The 24930-nt window shown below is 37.1% G+C and overlaps 1 protein-coding gene across 1 annotated transcript; it reads left to right on the forward strand.

Annotated features, from left to right (window-relative positions):
• The first annotated feature begins 88 nt into the window (after positions 1–88).
• Positions 89–23897, forward strand: Pink1 (PTEN-induced putative kinase 1). The gene is made up of 9 exons (XM_083132499.1): positions 89–685; positions 3392–3548; positions 6359–6545; positions 10826–11005; positions 12314–12436; positions 14739–14910; positions 16349–16588; positions 21080–21178; positions 22880–23897. Exons 1-9 carry the CDS (start codon positions 287–289, stop codon positions 23051–23053), a joined length of 1731 nt encoding a protein of 576 aa, XP_082988625.1. The 5' UTR covers positions 89–286; the 3' UTR covers positions 23054–23897.
• The last annotated feature ends 1033 nt before the right edge of the window (positions 23898–24930 follow it).

Here is a 24930-nt window from a genome sequence, read left to right on the forward strand (position 1 = left end):
TTTTTCAGAGATTGCTATCAATGCTGAATTATGTGGCCTAATTAATTTTAAAAAGTTACTTTCCCCTGTGACGCCATTTCCGTTAACAGCTGACTCGCATTTGATTGGAGAAGATTGGGGAAGGTCAAGAGGTGTAGTGAAGAGTTGCATTTGTATAAAAATTTGGTTTATCTTTCGTGTCATAGTTTGATATATTATCGTCAAGTTGACAGACGCAAACATTAAGCTGAGGGTACTAGTTGAAAGACTTGCGCCCATTCGGGTGCTACATTTTGACGACACCGAAATGTCTATTCGAGTTGTCGTAAATCGACTCTTACAAAATGGACGTTTTCTTTGGCGAAATTTTAGATTCCAGAGAAATCCGAGAAACGTGGTGGAAGAAGCCAGAGGAAATGATCTCCCGTGGGGAGTAAAATCAGAGTCCACTTTTACAAATTTTGGGAGTAGTGCTGTACGAAATGTCGGCCTACAGGTTCAAGCCCATGCCCGTCGGTTATTTGTTGATAGCATACTTAACCGTGTCACCAATTCTTTAGCAGCAGATTTACGAAGAAGGGCTGCAAAAAGATTACTATTTGGAGATTCAGCACCATTTTTTGCATTAGTAGGTGTTAGTCTTGCGTCAGGAACTGGGATATTAACAAAGGACGATGAACTGGAAGGCATTTGCTGGGAAGTGAGGGTAAGTATTGTGTTTACAAACAACTAGTAATTAAATATTTTCCCGTGTTTTTGAAACATAATCATATCTTTCATTCTTACATACAGCAAAATAGGTTTCCTATATGATGAAATGTTTGTGTATGATTGCTTCATTTTCTTTATGTGTGTGTGTTTTAACATGACATTGCATAGTGTATGTCAAACTTTAGGGGTCGGGTACCCTATTCTACACCCTCGAATTTTGAAATTATTTTTTTTTCATTATGAACATTATTTGATCCTATTTGTGAATAACAAAAAATTGGAGCGCGGAAAGAAGTATTTACGACTGTACAGCCGTTTAAAGTTGAAATTTTGTCGTTTGAAATGGTTCGCAATTATTTCCAATTTCTAGATCGTGATACTAACACGACACCAAATTTTAACTATCGATCTCAACCTAACTGAACTAACCTATCCACGCGCCAATGGTTCGTGGGGTTAGCGTCAATGGTTCGTGGGGCTAGCGTCAATGGTTCGTGGGGCTAGCGCCAATGGTTCGTGGGGCTAGCGCTAATGGTTCGTGGGCCTAGCGTCAATGGTTAGTGGGGCTAGCGCCAATGGTTCGTGGGGCTAGCGCCAATGGTTCGTGGGGCTAGCGTCAATGGTTCGTGGGGCTAGCGCCAATGGTTCGTGGGGCTAGCGTCAATGGTTCGTGGGGCTAGCGCCAATGGTTCGTGGGGCTAGCGCCAATGGTTCGTGGGGCTAGCGCCAATGGTTCGTGGGGCTAGCGCCAATGGTTCGTGGGGCTAGCGCCAATGGTTCGTGGGGCTGGCACCAATGGTTCGTGGGGCTAGCGCCAATGGTTCGTGGGGCAGCAGACCATCTCCCTGTAAGTCAATTACAATGTCCCGTATGTCTCGTCGAACAAAGTCCTCTATGACCTTCATCCGTTGAACGTGTGTCAATCTCATATTTAGTCCTTTTGTCTTAATTCAATGTCACACAAATCAATTCCAATGTCTAAAGTCGCACAAAACAATTGCAATGTCTCAAATATCCAATCCGCCAATAAATTACATAAATAATATATTGAAATCGCAAATTATCCCATTGCACAAGTCATTCATAACAAGAAAAAATTGCAAATTATCCCATTGCACAAGTCAAAGATAAGAAGAAAAAGAAAATGTTCAGACGTGCGCCTGTGACATGAATCTAAGATGCGCCATGATCAAATCCCTGCAAAACCGTTTCGACGTTACATAAGGAATCTAAATATTGAAAAACGTAAGTTTCCTAGCACGTAGATCTAAAAAAATTACTTTCTGCGCTATTTAGAAACATCGTTTCTTATGAAGAACTAATTTTCGTAACGAGAATATTTGAAATGTGCGAAAAATGGAGGGTGTAGAAAAGGGTACCCGAGCCAACTTTAGTGCCAGATGTATTCATCAGTACTTTCCATAAGTTAACAATTATTAGATTTGTGGAAACTGTACTAGTTTTCTATTGTTCGGACAGTTTTCTTCATTTCTACAGAAGAAACTACTTACCGTAATAAGTTCCTGTAGTATTGTTTAACATCGGGAAGGTGTTTTGTGTGATGTGGGAATGTATGATAGGGGAAATTCATGTTCATTGTTGAAAATTAATTCTCCCACTGACAATAGCCTTTGGTGCGTACAACTTCGTACATCATCATGCGTCGTGATTGTGTTTTGTTCATGTTCATTGGGTATCCAGTGTTTCGAACTGTCTGTGTTTGCAACGAAAGTTAGAAACATGACGTGTCGTGGATGCGTGGTACCGGGTGTGGAAGATCCAGTTTATTTTTTGATTTAATTGAACACTGAATCGTGAAGGAAGGAAAGGAATGTCGAAAATGTGACAGTGAATGTAAGCGACTTGTTCGAAGGAATGGGCTCTGGGTATATGCCTAATATGACATGTCGTAGATGCGTGGTGAAATTCAGGTTAGTTTTCCATATCCTGGAAACAGATTTCTTCAAATTTAAAAGTTTGGGTCTCATTTGGGGGCAGGTGATTTCGGCCAATTTCTAACATGCCTTTAACAGGGACTTTATAGAGAAAGTCTTAATGGAGCGGAGAGACGGCGGGGCCACTTTACCGGTTGGGGGCGGTAGGTCAATTACCCCAGAGGCAGAGACCGGATTCGGTGGGAAATTTGGATTAAAAAATTTCAAACGAAAATATTTTTTTAGTTTAAATTTCCCACCGATTCCAGGATGGATAGCCCCAAAAACCATTCACGGATAGTGCCACGAAACATTACAATTTTCTTCAAGAAAAAAAAAAAAAAAAAAAAAAGATCAGATGAGCTTTGTTCACGGGTATTTCTTGGGTTCCGAAGGTTGAAACACTGCATAATGAATGAAAATCAACAAAACAAAAGCACAACGCGCGATTATGTGGGAAGGTGTACGCACCATAATATGTCTCAGGCAAGTGAAAAGACTACAAGAAAGAAATACTTGTAATGTGAAAAATTGCAATTACTTTGATGAAAAAAACTTAAATACACCTTAAAGAATGTTCCGCGAAGCAGATAGGTAAGTACGAATGTCGAATATATTGACGAAACTAAGGAGTTATAGGTGTCCGAAGGATAGTAAATTCTTATCGTGGAAACAGTGGAATATTAGAAAAATAATACATAGTATATTTAGTCCTTCTAATTATTGAGCAAATGTAATAACTTTGATTTGAAACTTATATTTTACAGGATGCAGTGTCAAGGTTTAAGCTACCAAAGGAAAAGGGTGACTTGAGTTGCTTTCTTGAGGTTGAAGGAAAGGAAATTGGTCTTAAAAACTTAACCTTAGGACCAGTTATTGCTAAAGGTTGCAGTGCTGTTGTGCATGCTGCAAGGTGGAATAATGGTGAGTTTTTAATTCAAATCTTGGTCTACATGTGAGAAAATATCAGGGCATGATTATTATAGCAGCTTCTTTTCCAATAGCTTCTGGTTTGTCATGATGTTAGATCAACATAAGAATTTGCGAGTTTCAGTTTGAGATTGAATCCCCTTCACCAAAACAAAAACACTGGCCATTTAGTTGCATAAGAGAACGTTTCAATAAAATGTATGCTTCTGATATCTTGGGATCATATTCAAAGGCTCTTGTTGGATTTCCTTTTGGTCAAGGTCTGCAAGGGTGGTTAGCCTAATTTACCCATGTTGGTTTTACTAGAAAAAACAGGAAAATTTTCACATTAGGTTAAAAATCGTGATGCAATAAACAAGGTAAATGTCTGTTATATCGGAGACGTTAAAATCTTATATTTTGTGTTTTGGATGGTTCGTACTTACCAATTGTGTATTGCGGAACATAGTTGAAGGTGCCATTATGCTTTTTACACAAAAATAACTCCAATTTTTCACATTACGAGTAATTCTTTTGGTTCCTTTCTTCCTTTGCGGAACATACAAGTTGTGGATCATTGCAATTCGTGCTTGTGTTTTGTCGATTTGGAGTAGGTATGCATTGTTTCAACCTTCTTAATCGAAAAATACCTACTTTCGTGTTCATTATGTCATCACAAATCATTGATGGATAGCCCCAAAAACCATTCACGATAGCTCCACAAACCATTGACGGATAGTCCCAAAAACCATTCACGATATCCCCATGAACCATTCAAGGAAAGCCCCCAAAACCATTCACGATAGCCTCATGGACCATTTCCGGCAAGGTTGGGTTAGGTTAGGTAAGCATAATTAAAGAAAAAATCTCGTTAAAAAAGGCACGATTGGAAACACTGGCGAGACCACGTGACTTTCGACGCTTGCACCGTCTGCAGGTACATAATGGAAACAAGGGCATAATGTTGTCGCTTTGCACAAAATGCAAGTTTATTTCCGCAGTGCTTATTTCTAGTTGTGCAGCATTTCACGAACTTTCAAAATGCTACAGAAACTCATTTCCATAAGTAGTTTCCTCTGTAAAAATGAAGAAATGTGTCTCCGATATAACAGACATTTACCATAAATAATTAACACTTTGAGTAAAGGTTCTGTGGGGTCTTATCAGGCCCACCACATCTTGTTTTGGTAAGAATGTACAACACAGAGAATGTCTCGAATTTCTTTCCAATTTCTTATACTTACAAATATGCAGTCCTGGTAACGTATCTGGAGTTAAGATTTTGGGGTGGCGTGTAGAAATTGTACATTTACGTCTATATATGTTGCAAAATTACATTCTTCATTACCACGATCATTCTCATAGAAACCATGTTTGATGATATGAACAAGTGACGTTCGGTATTCGTTGCGCTGTCTACAGCATTCCCACACTTGCTTTGTTACTTGCAGAGCATTAATAGAGAACGACGAGGTAGAAGAGGATGTGGAATGCGAACTTTGATTAGATGTAAGTTTGGCAACGGTGTTAGAGCGTGCTTCTAGAAAAATGGCATCTTGCGCAGTGAAGAAGCTAGTGCTACAAAACTTATATTTTGTTACAATATGTGCTCATTGGTAAAACAGTTAACTGATATCCCCACGAACAATTTTCGGTAAGGTTAGGGTAAGAAAGAATCTCCAGTTTTGTTAATATTTGGTATATTAACTAATTTTGGCCTTCTAATCAGTACATTATGCACAGGTAGCCCCACAAACCATACACGGATAGCCCCATGAAGGCAAGCTTACTTAAAATTTTGTTCGTAAAACAATGCGATACAGCTCTAAAAATTTCCGATTTCCACATGTGACTCCCACGTTTCAACAACAGATTCGTGATTAGAAGGCCAAATTTAGTTAGTATACCAAATATAAACTAAATTGGAGACATTCTCTATATTGTAAATTAAAAAATGAAAATAAATTACATGGTTTCCTAAGAGTGGCCGCGGTGGCTCAGTCGGTAACGCGTCTGACTACCATGCTCAAGGTCCCGGGTTCAATCCCCGGTCGGTTCAAATGCGGGAACTTTTCTAACGGTGGAAGCGGCCCCGGCACCCATCCAGCATCGAATAACATGGGTACCTGGGGGGTAAAGGCGGTCAGGGGCATGATGCTGATCACATCACCCCCACTCACGACCGGATCAAGAAAGTGTGGGGCGCCTTCATGGCGTGGTGCTATGCACAGGGGAACACTTTACCTTTTTACCTAAGGTGTTTCCAATGTTTCTATATTACTTTTGTTTTAAAAAAAACAAAGATAACGTACATGTGGGGCAAAATTTACACTGTGATGCATGTTCTTCAAGACACTAATGCCAGTGCGAGTGTACAATTAATGGTAATTCTTGTAATTATTATAATGCCCACACCTAAATAAAGATAAAAGCATAAATGCTAAATTATTATTGTGCTTTTGAGGTTTAGTGAATGATAATTATATATGCGACACTCATACAATAATTGTTTTTTTAATTAGTGAAGGTAATTTTTGTAATTATTATAATTAATATATAACTGCACCTATGTAAGCAACAAAGGAAGCAGTGATTCAATAACACAATGTTTTTTTAATTTAATGATAGAAATAGGTGTGGGCCTATGAGGCCATGTTCCCTCAGGTGAGAGTTTCTTGTACAGCACAGGTGACCTAGGGTTGAACCAAAAGTCTCCACAGATGTTTTCTGTTAGTTGACAAAGTGTTGCCTGATTTCGTGCTAAATGCTAATGTTGACATCACTACAATTTTTCATTCTTTGCCATTACCTGTTCTTCATTTCAGGTGAGGATTCTGCTAAAAGTATTGAAGTCTCAGATGAAAGCGTGGAGTCTTTTCCTCTGGCTGTGAAGATGATGTTCAACTATGATGCAGAGTCCAATGCGATGTCAATTTTGAGGGCAATGCACAGAGAAACAGTTCCTGCACAGTACCACATCAGCAATGAAGAGATCAGCGAGTGGGAGAGAAGGTTAGGAAAATTAACTATTAGTATCAGTTTTTTATATATTTGAAATCTTGCTTGGGTGAAGTATAACCTCATTGTAGTAAGTACTGATGTAAGAATAAATATGCACATATATTTTTTTCATAGCATTCTTAAAGTTACCAACCCTTTTGCTAACACGCAAGAAGTACCACATTAAGGGAAGAATCGGGATGTGTACCCATCTGGAAAGGCAGGGAAATGTACTGTTTCTGGAAAGAATCACTGTTTTTGTAGTAGTGCGCTAAAAGAAGGTTTTTGAACAAAGAAAAAGGGGGACAAGTGCGAAATTTTCAATTTGTTGTGGACAAATTATACTTAAGTTCATTAAACTGAATATTGTCGGTAGTTATAGTATAAATTACCTCTAAAATGCTGTAGGAAAATGAGTCGTGTTTTGAACTATTTTCAAGTAGAAATGTAAGACAGTAAGTGGCTCTTGTCATTTACCATTTTCTTTTTGCAATTTTTGAGTTGTGTTTGGTTGATAGTAGGATTAGTACATATATTTCTAAATTTTTCTGTATTTGTTATCATTTATGCTTTAATTGTTACAATTTTTTAAATAAAAAAGCTATCTTTGTTTAACCTTGAGTTAATATGTGACAGGTATTACATAATAACTCACTGAACTTGCGAAGTTAATATTCTAAAAACTTGGTTATATGGTATACTAAGTCTGGCGGTTAGCTAAAATATAGTGACTTTACACACATGTTTACATACATAAATTGCCATAATGACTTGATCTGGAAAAGTCTAGGAATATTGTTTTTACAAACTTGTAGATGCCCTGAGAGTGATTGGAAAGCAACAAATAAGATTGTTTGTGTGGGTGTGTGACAGCTCCTGTAATGTCCAGAATGTAGTGCTCCTACAGCTATTTTTACATGAAAGCAGTGGTGCTGCAACTTCTCAATAATGCTACTTCACAGCTTAGAGCTGCGGTAACTCAGTCATTAGGGCATCTGACTATCATGGGAGAGACCCAGGTTTGATCCCCGGTGGAGAAGAATTGAATTTTTTCCACCTGTTCAAGAGGCGTTGGTGCCCACCCAGCATCGTATAATGTGGCTACATGGAGGAAACTATGGGGGGATACAGCCAGCCAGGGACGTGGTGCAAAGCACATAGGAGCATTTAATTTTTTTACTTTTTTTTACACAACTTGGAACAACAGGGTGTGTACAAACTGACGTTCGAATTGTGCCTTAATTTTTCTTTACATCATTAGTCAGAAAGAGATCATGGGGGTGGAAAATTGTCAGTAAGAGTCAGTTTCCAGCTTCGTCCAGGGTCAGCAAGAGTCAGTTTCCAGCTTAGTCCAGTGGTTCCCAAAGTGTGCACTGCAGTGCCTGGGCACCACAAAATGTTCCAAATTTGTATTTATTTAGTACTTTTTACACATACCTTAAAATATTTCTGAATTTGAAATATGTACAAGGTTTATTTTTTAATTAGGGGCCATTTTGAAATAAAACTAAAACATGCAAAGGAAGAAATTTAATTACCTCTGTGGCTGTTGATTTATACATTCAGCTACTTCTGAACGTAGTTCCCATGGTTGTTGAGATACTTGTCATAGCGGTAGATGAGCTTTTGTAGACCCTCATGAAAGAAATCTGCCTCCATGTCAAACAGGCAATCAGTCATGGTCTGTTTGGCTTCATCGGTTCTGTTGAAAAGTCTTCAAGTGGAGGAATAGATGATAATTGCTAGGGGCGAGGGTGGTCCATCCGCTCCCAGCCAAATGAGTCAATGAGCGACTGTGTGGCAGCTGCAGTGTGTGACCATGCGTTGTTGTGCAGCGACATGACTGGAACACAGCATTCCTCGTTGTTTATTCTGTATTGATCGGCAAAGTTTCTTGAGGGTGTGGCAATACATGGCTGCATTAACTGTTTGTCCATTCGGCAGAAACTCAATCAGAAGCACCCCGAACCTGTCCCAGAACATCATGATTGAGGGGCATCCTGATCGTGGTTCGTCATGAACATTCGTGCACCTAGCTTTCAACAATGACATTCTCACCATATACCTCATGTAACTGGCGATAAATGTCTGCCGCTTTCACATTTATTGCGGTCAAAAACCTGATCACTGGTCGTATCTCACACTCGGCGGGATTTTTAATCATCTGCACCACTTCCATTGTCCACCACAACCACAACAAGCATCTCACAACGTGCAAATGGAGTCTGTTTACATGCAAGGCATGTCTTTAAGTAACGCACATGCGCAAAACACTAAGCACGCAGTGTTGCCAACTTAAGCGCAAAACTGCATCTAATTAAAAAATAAACCTCGTATTTATTTTTTAACTTAAGGCAAGCAACCTAACCACAGTAACTGAGCATTGCAAGTGTTAGATAGGCCTACATTCTGACTCGGGCATGGCGGAAAAATCTTGAAACAATAAGGATGCCGTGAAACAAAAAAAGTTTGGGAACCCCTGTCTTGGTCTGTAATTTGCCATTTGCCAAACCAATGATGCGTAGAAAACTAGAGCGAAACAAATATTTATTAAGAATCTTTTTTTCTAATTATTCACAATGTTTTCATTATTTTACAAAATTATGTAAGGCAAGAAAACAATCCTTTTTTTTAAAAGAAAATAATATGTAGCAGATATTGAAATGCAAAACAAGGCTGTGTTTGCTTTAGGTGTGTCTTTGTTTTTTACTGAAAAAGAGTATTAATAAACTTTTTTCTTTTTTCTCTGTGTAGTTTCCTGCACTTCATTGGTATGCATTCGTTACTTGTTATTTTCTCTAGTTAAATTTTAGGAGGGAATATGGACGACCACCACCTTATTACAAAAGCATCATTGTACAGCAATTGGTGACTTGGTTCAGGGTGTGAAATCATTTAAGAATGGTGGATGGGAGAAAGATCTTAATCTACAAATTCCCCTCATCGCAAACATACATATAAATTATATGGTATTATATCATCAGATATTATAAAGTAGCAAACTACTTCCTTTAGTAAGTGTTTAAAGATATTAATAAATTATGAAATAATTGAAGTGGTTTTATTATGTGCAAGTTTTTATTAAGTTTTTGCTTTATGTTAATATAAATCAATTAGGTTTTATGGTTTTGCATTCTTGTTTTATTGTGCGTATTGATGTAGATTTGTTAATGATCTCTTGAGAGAGAAAAGGCATTGAACACTCACAACTACACTAATTTGTGTATGTATTCAATATTATTCTTAGTACAGTATATTTGAAATTAAAAGTAATTGTTTATTTTTTTGTTTCTTGTAACAAAGACTCTCCCCCCGAAAGTTTTTGATTGGGGGATTTTTGAGGCCAAAATTGTTATGGGGAGATCCTACTGTCCCCCCAGGATTCCACACCCTGGCTTGGTCTGATGATACACATTAAGTTTTCTCCTGCACTGATGCACTTTCTCCTCCTCTTCTTTTTCTTTATTGTTTGTCTTCTTTGCATTTTCTTCTGTTCTTCTTATGATGTGAATTATATCCCCTGCTTTGTATCCATTTTCCTGTGCTGCCTCCATTATCCACTTCATTTCTCTGTCATAGCTTGCTTTGTTTTTGCATAATCTCGTTTCTCTCCGTACAAAATTCTCCCCAAATGTTGTCTTTGGTTCTCCTTTCATGTGCAGATTCCTTGTGGTTATACTTTCTCTCCACTAACTTTTTATGGTACACCCTGGTTTCAGTCCCTTTCACTTCAATGGATATATCCAGGTAGTTAATTTTTCCATTGTCCATTTCTTCTTTTGTGTACTTTATTCTTTCATGGCCTTCATTCAATAATCTAAACATTTCTTCTGTTGTTTCTTTGCTTTTGACTATGAAGATCACATCATCCACATATCTCTTGAACAGTATCACCTCATTTTTCAAGGTTTCCATTGCTCCCTTCTCTATCCAATGTATACATATATTGGCTAACAAACATGATAAGGGGTTCCCCATGGCTAATCCCTCCTTCTGTTTAGCCTTAGAAGTGTAGAGTGACTAGCCATGTGAGGTTGTGTTTTTGTATGTATATCTTGGTGTAGCTTGAGAAAGTTCTGGGAAACTAGAACGAAACGTCACATAAAATCAATAAAAGCCACTAAAAATAACTGTTAGATTATTTTGCATGTACAAAAAGTTCATGAAACCCTGTTTATTCGAGCACAAGACGTAAAGAGGTTTCGTGTGTTAAATACATTCCAGTACTTTGTAGTATGATTTTTTTTATTGTATCTACAGACAGTTGATAACAATTTTCCTTTCCCTTTCAGTGTGCAAGACCGAAATAAAAGCCTTCCCATTCACTCGAATATTGTCGAAATGTACTACGTCTTTGCCGACCGAGTGCCAGAACTACCTGGATCGTTTGTGCTCTACCCTGATGCACTTCCTGTACGAATCAATCCTGATGGCTCAGGAAGAAACATGAGCCTGTTTCTCGTCATGAAGAGGTAATATATTTAGAGGTACTTGGAGACCTACAACTTCTACATTTTTCCTTTGCTTGCTCATCTCCTTGCTGGAATTTTTATATTTTGTGTGTTAACCCATAATATCTAATTTATAGAAGGGGTTTGAAGTTTTTTTTAAATTAATCTGTTTCTCGGTGTTAAAAATAATATTGGGTATAATCAAGGGTAGAAAAATACAAGGTCACCATGTGTCTGAATTTTTAAATTTAGTTCTAAAAATATTTTATTAATATTTTGAGTTTGCTTATAGATATTTTCATTGCTTTTTTTAAAAAAAATCTGTTACAGTATGTTTATTTTGCTTCACTTTTCTGGCACTTTTTTGCAAAGATGAGGATGAGTGGTGATAATGAAATTGATGAAGGAATACTTGTAAAGAACAACCTTGGCCAGGACTTGATTCGAACCTGGAACCCTTGGTGGAGTCCAGTATTGATTTTTATTGTTTGTGTATTTTCTATACTTTGTTGGAAAATCAAATACACACATAATGTAATTTTGTTAGAAATAACTCGGAGCTGACTGATGATTATATTCGTAAGTGTGTCTTAAAAATTTACTTTTAATTCAATCTTGTATTAATTAATAAATTAGATGTTTTAAGGTCTCATCTAAAATGTGTAGCTTTATCTTAATTTGATTCATTGATTTTCCTTGTCTGTATTTGCAAAATAGTAATAATAATAATCAGATTTCATGATGGATGCGGTTTGAGTATTAACTATGTGAAATTTTATATTTCCACTTTGCACAATTGAATAGTTATTTCCGATTAATTTCAAAGGCTCAGGGTGCCGCGGTAGCTCAGTCATTAGGGCATCTGACTACCATGCGAGAGACTCGGGTTCGATCCCTGGCGGGGGAGAACCGGGATTTTTTCCACCTGTTCAAGCAGCTCTGGCGCTCACCCAGCATCATACAAAGTGGGCACCTGGATAAAATTCGGGAGGGTAAAGGCAGCCAGGTGCATCGTGCTGATCACATCACTCCCACCTTCGGCTGTGATCAAGAAAGTATGGGGCCCTAACTCCACACCCTCTGTATGCCTTCATGGCATGGTGCAAAGCACACGGAGCACTTTACTTTTTTCGAAGGCTTAGGAAATAACTATTAAATTGTGCAACTTGGAAGTACGAAATGTCACGTATGTAATATTCTGATTCCTGAAAAAAGGACTGGCACCTCAATTATTTTTAGTTTTTTTCTACTCCTGGGTGTACTTTTTAGTTCATGGTAATTTATTTTGTAATTGTATCATGTCAGATTTGACATTACCTTATCTTTTAGGTATGAAACAAGTCTGAAGCATTTCCTGCAAGAGAAGCGCCTGCCTGTTAGAGTGTCCATTTTGCTACTTACTCAGCTCCTTGAGGGAATTGCACACATGAATGCCCATGGAGTTGCTCATAGGTAAGATGCTGTATCCATTACATATCAAAAGGAAAATGCTAAGTGCTTGTTTTTCATTTTCATGTTAGGTATCAGTCATTTTATTTCTAATTTATGGTTGTTACAAGTAAGTAAACATATTTTGGAAGAACTTACACTTCCTGCATCAAATTTCAAATAATTATATGAAGATTTGCAATTTGTATTCTCCCGAAATCTTACATCAAAATACATATTTTCTTACTTGTAAAAAATGTTGATCAAAAATGAAAATTCTGCAATGCAAAAAAATATTTTAATAGATTGAAATTTATTTTTGTTCAGTAGATTTGACAGTTGGTACATTCAGCACACTTTTTACCTGTAGCAGAAACATTTTTATTAAAGAATAGTGTAAGTGATTTTTTACACTTACCTTTATTGGTATTTCATGCACGTGTTTAGCTGTAACACAATATTTCAGCTGTTTCAACCTTTCTTCATGAAAGAGTAATAACAAGGATGTCCTTTGGTAATTTTTTTTTTACCATTTTTATGTCTTTGGGAAGGGAAGGAGTGATTACTTAATTTCAGATATCAAGGGGATGATCACATTAAGTTTTGGTAGTTTTAGCTATCCATAGGAGCTGTTGCAATTCTCAAGTCTTGCTTAACCTTTACTCTGCCGAGTGAGTCGTCAGAAAGTAACCCTGAGTTCGCCGAGGCCTTTGGAGTGAATTTTAAATTCGTAGACTTATTTGACAAAAAATGTTATAACTCTTAGACTATTTGACCAATCTACTTCGGGTAACTTTTGTTTTGTAGCTAAAACATCAGGGCATGCAACCATGCAGAAAGCAAAAGGCCAGAGCCAATAAGAGGGGTTGGCAATGAAAAAATCATAAAATTGGGTAGCTTGTTCCACATATTCGATAATGTAATGCACCCAGGAACATGAAATGACTTTCATTCAGTTGAGAAAGGACCATTCTTTGAAAATAAGGCTAAAGTTTGCGTCTCCTTCCCAAAATAGCAGGGGAAGAGGGGCAAACTCCCCATTTTTATGATTTTTTTCATTGAAAGTTGGTGGCCACTGCCCATAAAATCTCTCTTATTGGCTTTAGCATTTTGATTTCTGCACGGTTGCATGCCCTGATGTTTTATCTGCAAAACAAAAGTTACCCGAAGTAGATTGGTCAAATAGTCTACCAGTTATAACATTTTTGTCAAATAAGTGTACAAATTTAAAATTCGCGCCAACTTCCATATGTAACTTTGGACTGGGGGGGGGGGGGGGGTGCATCCACATGACGTGCCAAAGTTTAGTTTAACCCACTGTAAGTGTTTCCGACTGAACAGAAAAGTATCAAGATGATAAAAAACAGGAATTTTGTAATCAGCTGCATGGTCGATATATCGACCAAAATATTAGTAAAGGTTAATATGCTCACAGTTTGTTATTAGGGTTGAATTGATACTGATGCCGATATATCAGCATCAGCATCAGCCAATATCAGTGGTGTTCGTATCAGAAAGTATAGATCGAAATTGATTCACTGTTACCAGCCAATTCTTTCTTGGAGTCTGGGTATGTCGTAAGTTCTGCAAATATGATGAACAACACTTTTGCAGTGTCTGATTATCCTGAAAATATGCAAAATTCATAATTTACATTAATTTTACACCAGCAATGTGTGGAAAATGTATTTTGTGATAACTCCATGGTGCATCAACCCTTGAAGGTCAGGGCCTACCTACCAACTGCCGGCCTCACTTCCACATGCCTCAGCAGAAGTGGGAACTCATCCAACCTGTTGCGGTGTTGTCGGCATGACATACCCCCCCCCCCCCCCCCAGTTGATGTTATAGGTTTATGCTACTCGTTCATAGCTCCCCAATTTCCTCCTGACGGTGGTCGCATAGACTGGCCGGAATCTCAGGAGAAAAGTTGTGACCTTTACCCCCAGAAGACTCGAACTAGCGTACATCTCTGACTGCATGACTACAGCACCGGTCATTTTGTGATTAAAGACAGCTATTTTAATATTTCTATGTAATTCTTGGAATATTTTAATGAAAACTGTTGCATATCGATGCGTGTAATTGCAGTTTAATACGTAACAACTTGGAGAAACTTTTAAACGTTAATTTGAATTGTTCAATTGGTGAGAATCGGAAAGGTTATAGACTTTAATATCGGCTCCGTCCTAGTTTTTATTAGTATCTTGTGTATGCTTTAAATATTTTATCTTGTTCTAATGATTTCTGTGCAACTGGAAGCATTGGAGTATATAGTTAAAAGTGTTTTGTTTTTATACTGAAAAATTTGACAATTTTCTTGAAGGGACTTGAAGTGTGACAACATCTTGCTTGACTTGTCGGAGGGAGAAGACTGCCCTGTGTTGGTCATCACAGACTTTGGTTGCTGCCTGGCTGATAAAGTCCACGGATTGTCCCTTCCCTACCATTCACCAGACACCGACAGAGGCGGGAACACAGCACTCATGGCACCAGAGGTGTGTGTTTCAATTAGTTAAGCTGAAGAAAGGAACAGTAGTGAACAATGTGCCAGATGTTGTTTGTTTCTGTTCATATGTTTTGAGCATGTATTGAGAGAGAACTGTGTAGTGTGATTGAGAGTAATAATATTGTAATTAGCCTTTTTTATGCTGTCCTGTCACTTGTTTTCATATATGGGGGCAAGTGAGATAATGACTGGAGAACCATTTTTATTTTTTTAACATAATCTCCACCAAGATTGATACACTTATCCCATCGCATTATAGTTTTTGGGAAGGGGCACATAAGTCTCAGTGATTCTCTGTTTCTTTCATTTAAGGTTTGGCTGGACCTTTGGCCTTCGCAAGGACAACTTATTTTAAAATTTTCGTCTCCCTTTGAAAAACCACTATGATATTCCAAAATCTGAAAGATAACATCTGCGTAGAATTCCTTCCAGAGCATTTATGTGAATCTTCGTGTGGTTTTCTGTTGCCTAGATATTTTTGATAGTTTTGTGATTACTAGAGGCACATATTTTTGGTAAATAAAAATAGTACAAAAACAGTCGATTTTGAGTTCAAAAGCAGTAAATAAAATAAAATTTCGGTGTTATAGCAGTGAAAAATTGGATGAAAAGTGGTATATAAAAATAGATTTTGATTTTAAAATTGTGAATATAATTCTAAAATTGATTTAAAAACTACACTTATTACACAAAATTAACATTTCACTTCTAATAGCACATTTATGTAGTTATCAGACTATTAAGTTTATTTCTGTGTAAAGTAATCCATTCTTGCTTCTCCAATATTAACAACAGAATTAATCAATTTTCCGTGAATTGCATAACTCACAGGATAATTCAGACCTCAGAAGTTGTCACATCGGTAAATAAACCATAAATTTCGTGTTTAAGAGTTAATTTCGCATTTTGCACTTCATTTCGCATTATTTCGTGACAAAACATGATAGCAAAATGCATGTCGCACCTTTCAAAAACATGAAAAATTAACACTACAATATTTTTTTTGACATTTTGTTTTTTCGTCAAAAACTAAATATGCATGCCCCTAGTGATTAGTATCAAATCGTGTGTAATTTTTCATAATTTCAAATATCATAGTTTTTCAGATTGAGAGAAACTGTCTTTCCTGACGCAGGCTAAATGAAAACTCGGGAGTAAAACGTGGTCATTATTGAGTTTATTAAGCAGATAGGTTATTAAAGATATATTGTACATTAATTGTTTTCATGTTGTGTTTACCAATTTCAGAAGGGTTCAATGAGTCCAATGCAAATATCATGACATGGCAATTACGCTAAAAATTGAAGGGTGGCTCTTTTTATTTTGTAACTCAATAATGACCAAAATGTCACCATGTTTTCTCCCAAGCCCTTCAAATCATATTGTAGCGAGTACACTTTTCACGTTCCTGCATTCTGTAATTGTAGGTGGTATGTGCCGTGCCAGGACCCTTCACAAGCATAAACTACAGCAATGCAGATGCGTGGGCAGCTGGTGCAATCGCCTACGAGTTATTTGGGGCGTCTAACCCATTTTACGGAACTGCAGAGAGTGGAAGGCTGACCAACAGAACGTACAAGGATGACCAACTCCCCCCTCTTCCGGAAGAAGTTCCTCTACTTTTTAAGAGACTCGTGAACGATCTACTGCTAAGGAATCCATCCAGGGTACGTATTGGGGTATGAATAAGTACTGTGGTGCGTGGAGAGGTTGCGTCTAGTTTGTGCTTCAAAGAGTCAAGATAAAGACTACTGTAGAAGTTCACGAAGCATACATGTTTATAACCAGTGATCGGATTTATATGTAATATGTAAATACATATTTAGTTATTTTCACCAAAATATGGTTAAATATGGACTTAAAATTGTAAAAATTTGCCTTTTTAATAATACAAGACACTACATGAGCTATATAAAATACAGTCTCGGCATTGTAACTATTAACGTGAATGTCTTGAAGAGAAACTAGAATCGAATCCAATACTAGTAGCGAGGGTGAGATTATCCATTGGCACCTAGTATGATGGGTAGTGCCAACGTGATCAAGAAATCGAAAAATTGTCGCTAGCATATGTCATAGAAATCTAATGAAAGAAGTAATTTTAATGAAACTTTGTTTACTAAAATTGCAGACAAAAATTCAAGAGTTCCTAAGATTGGTTTATTTTACTACGCATTTGTACTACTTTTGGCTAATCGCGAAGATAAGGATGAGTGAACACTCACAAAGAACACCGATGCCCAGGCCGAGATTCGAACCCGCAATCCCTGGCGTCGAAGCATGCTGTGCGGAGGTCGCCCAGAGTTTCTAAGCAATAAATGCGACCTGTCACCTTTACCATTTTTTTGATATTTTTAAATAGAATTGATGTTTAAATCTGGCATGGGACAGCCAAGTTATTTAACTTTTAATTTAATATCGTATAGTTCCTCTGAAAACAGTGTATTTAATAATGCTCTAATCTCACTCATCTTTACTAACTACCCTTCCTTTCACACACCATCGGACACTTTCACTTCACTAAAAAGAAAAACACTGGACAATTAGAGACACCGAGTCGATCGGTATTCTCGCCTTGCTTTGTTTATAATTTGCAACCCCAGAACGGCAGACGATTGGTGTTACTAACAACTGAAATATGATTATCTGCTAAATGAACTGTAGATCTACAATTTTTAGAATTCAATGCAAGAAATTGAATTATATCTCCAAGTAAAATTCTTATACTGATAGATTTTCCATGTGATTTTTTACGAATATTAAAGTAAAAAATCCCCTGGTGATGCGAATTCCCTTTGATATTTAGGCAATTCTTTTGTACTTACAGTATATGTCTTCAATGTTGTCAACGTCAGTTGTAATACATGAGTGTCTGTGTGCGTGAGAGCAAGGGATATATCTTTTCGTAAGGAAGAAATCAATAACAAAAAAGTCTGGATGGCTCTTTAGACGCATCTATCTAAATGGTTATATACATTTGGGGAAGATATTACGTTCGTTCTTGCCAAGTATGCAGGAAAGTACCTTTCTAGCAAATTACTTCTCCAACGAATATTACAAAATGGTCAGGATTAGTCACTTCTCTGTGAAGTTTGCAACTATGTCAACACAATGCTAAAGCTCTCGCGTCGTGCCACGACGTGACCTGGCTTGGTTGATTGTCTCATGGCTGCCACTGGGCTACCACCCCACCTCCTCGCTCGTTGACTGCGGAGACTTTTTCATGCCTCTGCACGCAGGCCAGACTATGCTGGCCCAGAGCAAGTGAGAGAACAGCTGGGAATGCAGCGAAGGAATTGAGGCGGCCGTAAGCTGGAACGCTTATGATATTCGAATCTCTTAGTTCGTAAATGTATTAATTTAACTACATTTTGGCAAAGCAAATGCTATTTCTTTTTCTGAGGGTAGAGCCATGGCACGGCAGCTCTCCCCTTAGAGCCGCCGCTGAGATTATCTATGGGCTGCTTACATTGTGCTCTCTTCCATCATTGCCAACATAACATTTGTAGCAACCAGGAGCCAATGCTTGAGTCCTCATTCTCTATTGTTGACAATTGTAAATAAACAGGAATTTGAAATATTTTACAATAGCAAAAGCAAACAATTGAGAGGTGTAAAATTGAGGAAAAAAAGTTTTTCGGATGACAAAAAACTTGTAATTAACGCAATTGGAGGGTGTAAAAGAAAGTCATAAACTTTCGTTTGCTTAACGCTGCTTCAGACTTCCTCAGTTATTCGCAACAAATTCACACAACTCTTTTGGTCACATGGGTACATGTAGTTATTGCACAAATATGGAATATATGTTGAGAATTGTCCTGAAATATGGAAATAATATGTAAAAATAACTAATATATAGTAAAATGTGGGCAAAACCTAATATGTGCAAATATGGAAAATGAAAACTAAATTTTTCGAGTCTACGTGCCATGATGCATAAAGATAATACAGAAAATAACTGATTTCAGCTTTATACATAAATATGTACAGGGTGATTCAAAAGTCTCTTGACATTTTCCTTATATCGCTAACGAACGTGTTGAGGTTGGTATAAAATACACTGTTGTTTTCCACCAAGATGGTGCACCACCCCATTTTGCAGGAAATGTTCGGGACTACCTTACTGACACCTTCCCCCATAGGTGAATTGGCTGTGGCTCACCAAAACTTTGGACAACTCGCTCTCAGACCTGACTCCCCTAGACATTTTTTCTGGGGATTAATTAAGACTAGGGTGTATCAAGTAAAGATCAACACTATAGAGCAACTGACGCAGGGAATAGCTGCAGCAACAGGGAGAGATCACGCCAGCTATGTTGGAGCATGTGTTACGGTTTACGCAAGAGAGATGGGTGCTATACCTAGACTTACTGGCTAACAACATTGAAATGTACTGAGTTTGTCTTCTTTTCAGCAGTACTGTCGATTTTGTCAATAAAAAGCTTTTTGATGAAAATGTCAAGAGACTTTTGAATCACCCTGTATTTACATATAAATCCATTCCCTGTTCATGACTTATGCTCCAACCCTCGTATTTTAGTCAAAATTGGGGCCCGACCCTGTGGCCGACTGGTTAGCACATCGCATTGCGATGCCAAGGGTCCCAGGTTCGAATCCCGCTCGGGCTTGGTTGTTTGTGAATGTCCATTCATCAATTTCATCACTCATCTCCATCTTCGCAAATTAGCCAATAGGCACAAAGCACGAAGTAAAATAAACTAAATCAATCAATTTAGTCAAAATTGGGGTTGTAAGGGGTAACCTTCCACGTAGTACACCCTGGACTGCATTTTGCAGACAAAGGAGGCTCTGGCGACTGCCCCTATGGCCAGTATAATTCTATGTGTTGTCTGTTTTTTTTGTCCTTATGTGTGCTGAGTTCTTGTTTACAGCCTCAAGCTTTTAACGGAAGTTAGAATATTTTAAGTTTTTAGTTATGCAACGTTAAAGTTGTTATTTGTAACGGTAAGGGGCTGGACCCCGTATACCTAAGTGGTGACGCACCCAACATTTTAAAATCGAATTTAGTCAAAATTAAACGGAGTTGTACATTGAGTCAACACATACCTCAGCTTAAGAACAGCTAGTAACAACCTTTTTGGAAGTCTTTATTCCTGTGAACCTTTATTTGGTTATACATCTCTAATAGATGACAGATTGGCTGATCTTTTACAGTACACACCATAATTTTTTTTTTGTATCAAATCTGTTTGGAACTGCTAATTTAATTCTTCTTGCTTGTTACTTTCGTCTAAAGATGATGTGGGAAACCATGGAAGCAGCAATGCTCTTCTCTCATTTTTGAACTGTTAATTTAATTTTATAGTTCAATTAAATATTATCATTATTCAGATTGTATACATGTATGTTAGTGTATTGAAGTTGTAACCACTTATACACCATAAAGGTAAATTCTTCCAAAAACAAATCAAAATCTTAAGTTTCTCAGAAGTAAAGAGAAAGGGCACCCTTGTATGATAGGGAAGGAGTGACATCACGGGACCTGCAGGTGCGGAAATACGTAGCTGTTCCTGGTCTCACTCTCCTTCGATGCAAACTCTTTGTCACGCCACTTTGCTTTTCATCAGGTTTATGAGGATTTGGTAATGCATGATGGAGTGAAGTGGCACTTCCTTCGTGTAGATTTCTTATTATTTTGGAGTTTCTACTTTCCTTCGTTTTCCCTTTATTTACGTGAACATAGGTTGCTTCATCTCACTTACATTACTGAATCCGTAATTTGTCCCCCTTCCATTAATTTAGATCTCTTAAACAAGATTAAGTGAAGTATAATGGTGCCTTTGTTGTAATTTTTTGGTAAAATTGAATTGAGATACTTTGGTCATATTTATTATTATTGAGAAAGTTTATTATTTAATTTAAAGTTGATTTTTAATGTTGCGTAAAACCCTTAAGGTAAGATGTAAGATAAACTCTCCATTGGTTGGAAAAGATATTTAATTTCTTCACAAATAAATTCATGTAAATTTTATTTGAATCTTTCATTTGTTTAAGAAACAAAACTTTTAATAGTCTCACTTTCACATGTTACTTTCAACTGCAATTAGACAGTGACTTTAGTTTAGTAAAATCTCTTAAATTTAGTAATGATTTAACTATATCTCTGTCACAAAGTTCTGATTCTTGTACAATTTCAGCGCTTGACTGCAGAACTAGCGGCAACGATATGTCAGCTGTTTTTGTGGGCCCCAAGTTCTTGGTTGAGTACTTCACCTAAGATACCATCAAGTGCTGAGGTAAATATAATGTTTACTGTCAATTACTTTACTGCTAATTATCAGGGATATGCAATAGAACCTCAGTTTTATGTTTTTCAGGGGACCAAGCTGAAAATGTGGTAAAAAATGTTGGGACCATCAAGGTTGAATGTATAGTACGGGAAAATGTAAAATTGGGGTTGCACTGTACCTATTTTATTTTTAACAGAAGGAAGAAAGCGAGATAACACATTGCAATTAAGTTTTAAAGTTTTAGAAATTGAGGGACATTTTTGCTGCCATATTTGATCACAAAGTAGTGACTGGTGAAACGTAACAAGAAGTTTGTGAAATACTTGTGAACATTGTTAGCAAAGAGTTAATACTGTCCAGAAAGATGGCCAAAGTTTATTTTAGGTTGACTGTGCCCAGAACTAGACTACATCATGCATACAAAATGGGGATTGAGCCCAGGACTCCTTGATTACAATGTGACAAAATTAGCCTCTACACTATTGTGGAGGCTCGCTTATATCGTGGTCAAGTTTTCAGATTCGTCTGGAGGGGCACTGGGAGTGACTTGATATGTTTATACAGTAAAACTTCGTTAATCTAGACCCGGTAAGCCAGACTTTGCTTAATCCGGACAGGCAAAAGGCAAGGGGGGAAAAAGGCAGAATGCAAGGTTTTAAATGTGGTTAGAAGTCAACGAGAGAACTTCCCAAAGAAAAGGCAGTCAACCACTGATGAAATTCTGTTTCCTGCAGACTTTGTACTGTACTGTATAGTGTATTTAGGCCTATGCACTTTAAATACACCATAATAAACTTCTTTTGTTGCTATACATGGAGTTTTAATGCACTTTCTACTGTTCTTTTAGGTTATTTCAGTTAATCCGGACTTTCGTTAAACACATCAACTTATCTCCCCCATTAGTCCAGATTAACGAGGTGTTGCTGTACTTCTAAAATTAACCAGCGTAAACACTTACGATTGGTGTTTTTTTCCATGTGCATTCATGCTTATTGTTATAATTATTGCATGGAAGTTGAACTAAAAAATCTTTAAAAAAACAATAGAATGACCTAAAAATTTAAAAATGACATAAATATAATTTTCATTAACAAAATGAAAGCTTGATTTTTTCATAAATTACACGAGAGTAGTTGAATGATTTGATTAGAAAGGCGTTGTTTGATGAATTAAACTACTGAAGCAAAGAGAAAAAAGCAGTTACAGTAAAACCTCGTTAATCCGGACTAATGGGGGGATAAGTTGACCGGTTTACTGAAAGTCTGTATTAACTGAAATAACCTAAAAGAACAGTAGAAAGTGCATTAAAACTCCGTTTATACCAACAAAACACATTTGTTATGGTGTATTTAAAGGGCATAGGCCTAAATACAGTACAGTATAAAGTTGACTTCTAGCCACATTTAAAACCTTGCATTCTGCTTTTTTTTCCTTTTGCCTGTCTGGATTAAGCAAAGTCGGGATTAACGAGGGTTTCCTGTAGTTGGTAATGTAGTTTTCTACATTTTGGCTTTATGGTTACATAAAATACACCACAAGGTTTTTCTGTACAGCGCCATTCACTTCTTTCAGAGTGAGCCTTGCTCAATAATACAGTAGTCGGTCTGCATCTTAAAATATAGTTGTGTTTTGCTTGCTTTCACATACAGTTGTTTCGCCAACTGCCGTCGTTGCCAATGGTTACTAAAGTTGAATTGACTTTTGCAGATCCTGCAATGGATACTTTGCCTCACAACGAAAGTGCTGTGTGAGGGAAGATTACGAGTGCCCCAACAAGGCGGGAGGAGGAGCTATCCAGAATATCAGCTGATTGCCACTTTTTTGAAAAGAGTAAAGCTCTACGAGATTCGAGAAGCACTGTATTGGATTCACTATGAATAGATATCTGGCATAAAGTGTAACATTGAATGTCGAGTGCATGTGAAATGCATTTCACTGTAGGCATGTTGCATACATTTTGTTTTATGAATATTTTTTTTCATTAGCGATGAGTGGTTTGTTTATTAATGTAGTTTTCAAATATGAACAGATCATATTGAATTATTGAAGTGCATACATGATGTTAACCTACACTGTATAGAGTTATTTAATTTTTATGCATTGTATATGCATTTGGTATTAGGTTGATTAAAATGTATGGAACTTCCTATTAAAATATTTTCTTACATGTAGGAAAAGTATTTTGAAATCTCTTGTTTAGCCCCTTGCAAGTGCAAAGTGCTTTAACAAACAAACAAACAAACAAGAAAACAGTGGTTGATATTGTGTACATTTCAACGCAGTACACAACATGAGCTACTTTTAAAATTAATTTTGCAGTCTTTTTTTTATTTATTTTAAAATCACAAATGCACAAACCCGTAGCTGCAGTAGATATAAATGTAAGAGGTTTCAAACTTATATCCGCAGTGTCTTGAAATACATTCTGCACATTTGACAAAATAGAAACAAAATTTCCACCAGTGAGTAACAACATGTAGTGAACGTATGGCAAAATGTATAGAGAGAAATTAGTGATGACATTTGAAGCATTGTTCTGACACAAAATTGCTTTCTGTCATTACCATGACTGAAGTTTGTATATATGTATATGCTATGGAAAGTTTCTTTGTTATATTATAATGTAATCTGATTGTTGTACCAAATATTTTGAGAGATCCTTTCAAGTAAAAGACATTAGTGTCTTAATAGAATTTGACAGAAAAACTTAAAGAGGTGGTGAAGTGTTATGAAGTGTTATGTACTTAGTAGATGTAAATATTAAAAGAAGCAAATAAAAAAAAATACCAAACTTCATAATGCTATCTGTTCTTTCAACGTTCTTGGTATGTATAGTGTATCCAAAATTAACCCTTTCCCCTCGTGGGAGGGATATTGTGTCCACTCCCCACCTCAGAATTATTTCTGCATGTCAGTCATTTTTTTACAGTTTACATGTCTTAAAGTTATTAGCAAGTATACAGGGTGTATCAGAAGTGATAGTGCAAACTGAAACTGAAAATTATACAACAGTAGAAGCAAAAAGTCTCGGTAAACATGGGAGTAGCAAACAAACAGTTTGCGAGATAATTGTGAACGTATGGTTACGATCTGCCATTTAGTTGATTGTACACATTGTACTCTTGTCTCCTTGCACGTTCCGAGGTTTCTTTGCTTAAAACTGGAACATATTGAACCCTTTAATTCTGCCATTTGTTACTAAGTAGGACTATGGCACCTCATACCTGAAAAGCATGTGTACAAACAAATCGGTGCCAAATCATAACCATACATTCACAATTATCTCGTAAATGGTTTGTTTGCGACTCCATGTTTACTGAGACTTCTTTGCTTGTACTGTCGTGTACTTTTCAGTTTCAATTTGTGCTATCACTCCTGGTACACTCTGTAGAGTTTGGATAAGTAACGATAGATACACTTTACCTTCAGCATATTTTGTAGCATGATAAAGTTCTCCGTACACATTGCACTGTCGATTGATTTGTTTTACTTCACTTTTCTGCCACTTTTGGCTAATCGCAAAGATGGTGATGAGTGATATGATGAAACCCAACCCTGCCTTGGATTCAAATCCGTGACCCCTGCAGTCATAGCATACTGTGCTAACAATTCAGACACCGAGGCTGGCTCACATTGCACAATGTCGTGAAGATCCATATAGGGGATGGTAAGGTAGTCACTAGAGTACTGCATTGGACCACTTTCGCTCGAAAATACTTGATCGAATCTCCCACGCTCAAGCATAATTAGCTCGAATA

The sequence above is a fragment of the Lepisma saccharinum genome, chromosome 12, assembly GCF_977018435.1.
Source record: "Lepisma saccharinum chromosome 12, izLepSacc3.1, whole genome shotgun sequence".
In the NCBI taxonomy this organism is placed as follows: domain Eukaryota; kingdom Metazoa; phylum Arthropoda; class Insecta; order Zygentoma; family Lepismatidae; genus Lepisma; species Lepisma saccharinum.